Source organism: Nestor notabilis, unplaced genomic scaffold (assembly GCF_000696875.1).
Source record: "Nestor notabilis isolate BGI_N333 unplaced genomic scaffold, ASM69687v1 scaffold4815, whole genome shotgun sequence".
Classification (NCBI taxonomy): Eukaryota; Metazoa; Chordata; class Aves; order Psittaciformes; family Psittacidae; genus Nestor; species Nestor notabilis.
Window position 1 is genome coordinate 71205 of NW_009929655.1, and position 1341 is coordinate 72545.

General features: G+C 53.2%; 1 protein-coding gene across 1 annotated transcript in view; it reads right to left on the reverse strand.

The window, feature by feature from the left end:
- The window catches only part of ADAMTS5 (ADAM metallopeptidase with thrombospondin type 1 motif, 5), a gene marked incomplete at its 5' end in the record, with an annotated part of 39284 nt that extends 37947 nt beyond the window's left edge, over positions 1-1337 (reverse strand). The window contains one exon of the mRNA XM_010015080.1: positions 1053-1337. Coding sequence (XP_010013382.1) covers positions 1053-1337 — 285 coding nt within the window. The remainder of the gene's footprint in view (positions 1-1052) is intronic.
- Between the last annotated feature and the right edge of the window lie 4 nt (positions 1338-1341).

A 1341-nucleotide genomic window follows, 5' to 3' on the forward strand; every position in this document is an offset into this window, starting at 1 on the left:
GGGAGCAACCCCTTCCACAAACCATCCAAAGCATCCTTTTTGGCAGGCTCCTATGATGTAGAAAAGCAGGAGAACTCAAACGAACGGAAAGTCATGCAGTTATTTTTTTCATACTTGGGGAAAGGAAGAAAACACCAAACCCAAACCACTGAAGGGATATTCTTACAGAAGAACTTCATTGCATAAACTCGGCCACAAGTCTACTAGAGCAATGTCCCTTAACGACCTCTGGCAATGCAATTTATTAACAGCCGGGCAGGGAGCAAGGCTCAGCTCTGCATGGGTAATTCTGGCCAGATCCGACCCACAGTTGATCAGGACACCCATTTTTCACTTTGAGAAAGACACTTCATCCCGTTACCACCAGCCAACTCACTCAACTTCTGCAGCTCTGTTTACCTGCGGTTTTCATTTACGTCCTACCCTTGAACCACAAGTGCTGCTGGCTTCCAGTGCGGTGGAGCTATTCTTGCTGGAAATAGCATCTCAATGCACTCAACAAGGAAACTGCATGTACTTTTAAGGTGTTCTCCCCCATTTTCACTAGCAGGTTTGTTTAGGGACTAATTTAGGCTAGGAAGTGCTATCAGCTCTTTTTGCCTGGACCACCTTCCCAGAGAGAGAGGGGCTGTGTGTGAAACATCTCACCGGGAAAGATTGGACAGCGTCATGTCTCAAGCAGAGATAAGTAGGTGGCCTCAGCCAAATTCCCCAATCTGGCAAATTACCAGCCCTCCACCCTGGCAGGAGTCACTGCACTGCACTGGCATGAATGGTTGTGTACCCACTGTGGGGATGGGTGGTCACACAAATGCATACACAGTTTGCTGGGTTTTCAATCCCTCTTCCATCCCCAGCAGCTGTGCATGTGGGTGGTGGTCCCCAAGACGCAGTGCAACCCAACGGAAAGGTTGAAGGTGCGAACGGAGAGGCAACCACTGGGCAGAGCCAGTCAACATGGCTGGAGTGCCGCCAGGCTGGCCTTGCGGTGGCTCAACTGCCCTACATGGTTCGACGGACACCAAGTCGCCATCGGTCGGGGTGATGCCTACCTCGCGGGTGAAGAGGATGGCAGCATCATAGTGCTCATCATGGTCATCGTCAAGGCGGTTGTGCTGGTGCTGCCACTTGCAGAAGTTCTTGAGAGTGGTGGCGGCGTTCCTGTTGACCTCCAGCCCCTTCTCCTTCTCGCCGAGGGCCACCACCTTCACCACAGCCAGGCGGACGTGATTCTCCAGGCTGGCATGGGCGTACAGCCGGGAGGCTATGGAGGCCAAGGTGAGCAGGTAGTGCTGCAGCCCCTTCCCGTACTTGCGGACCATGGAGGCGTCGGCCACCAGC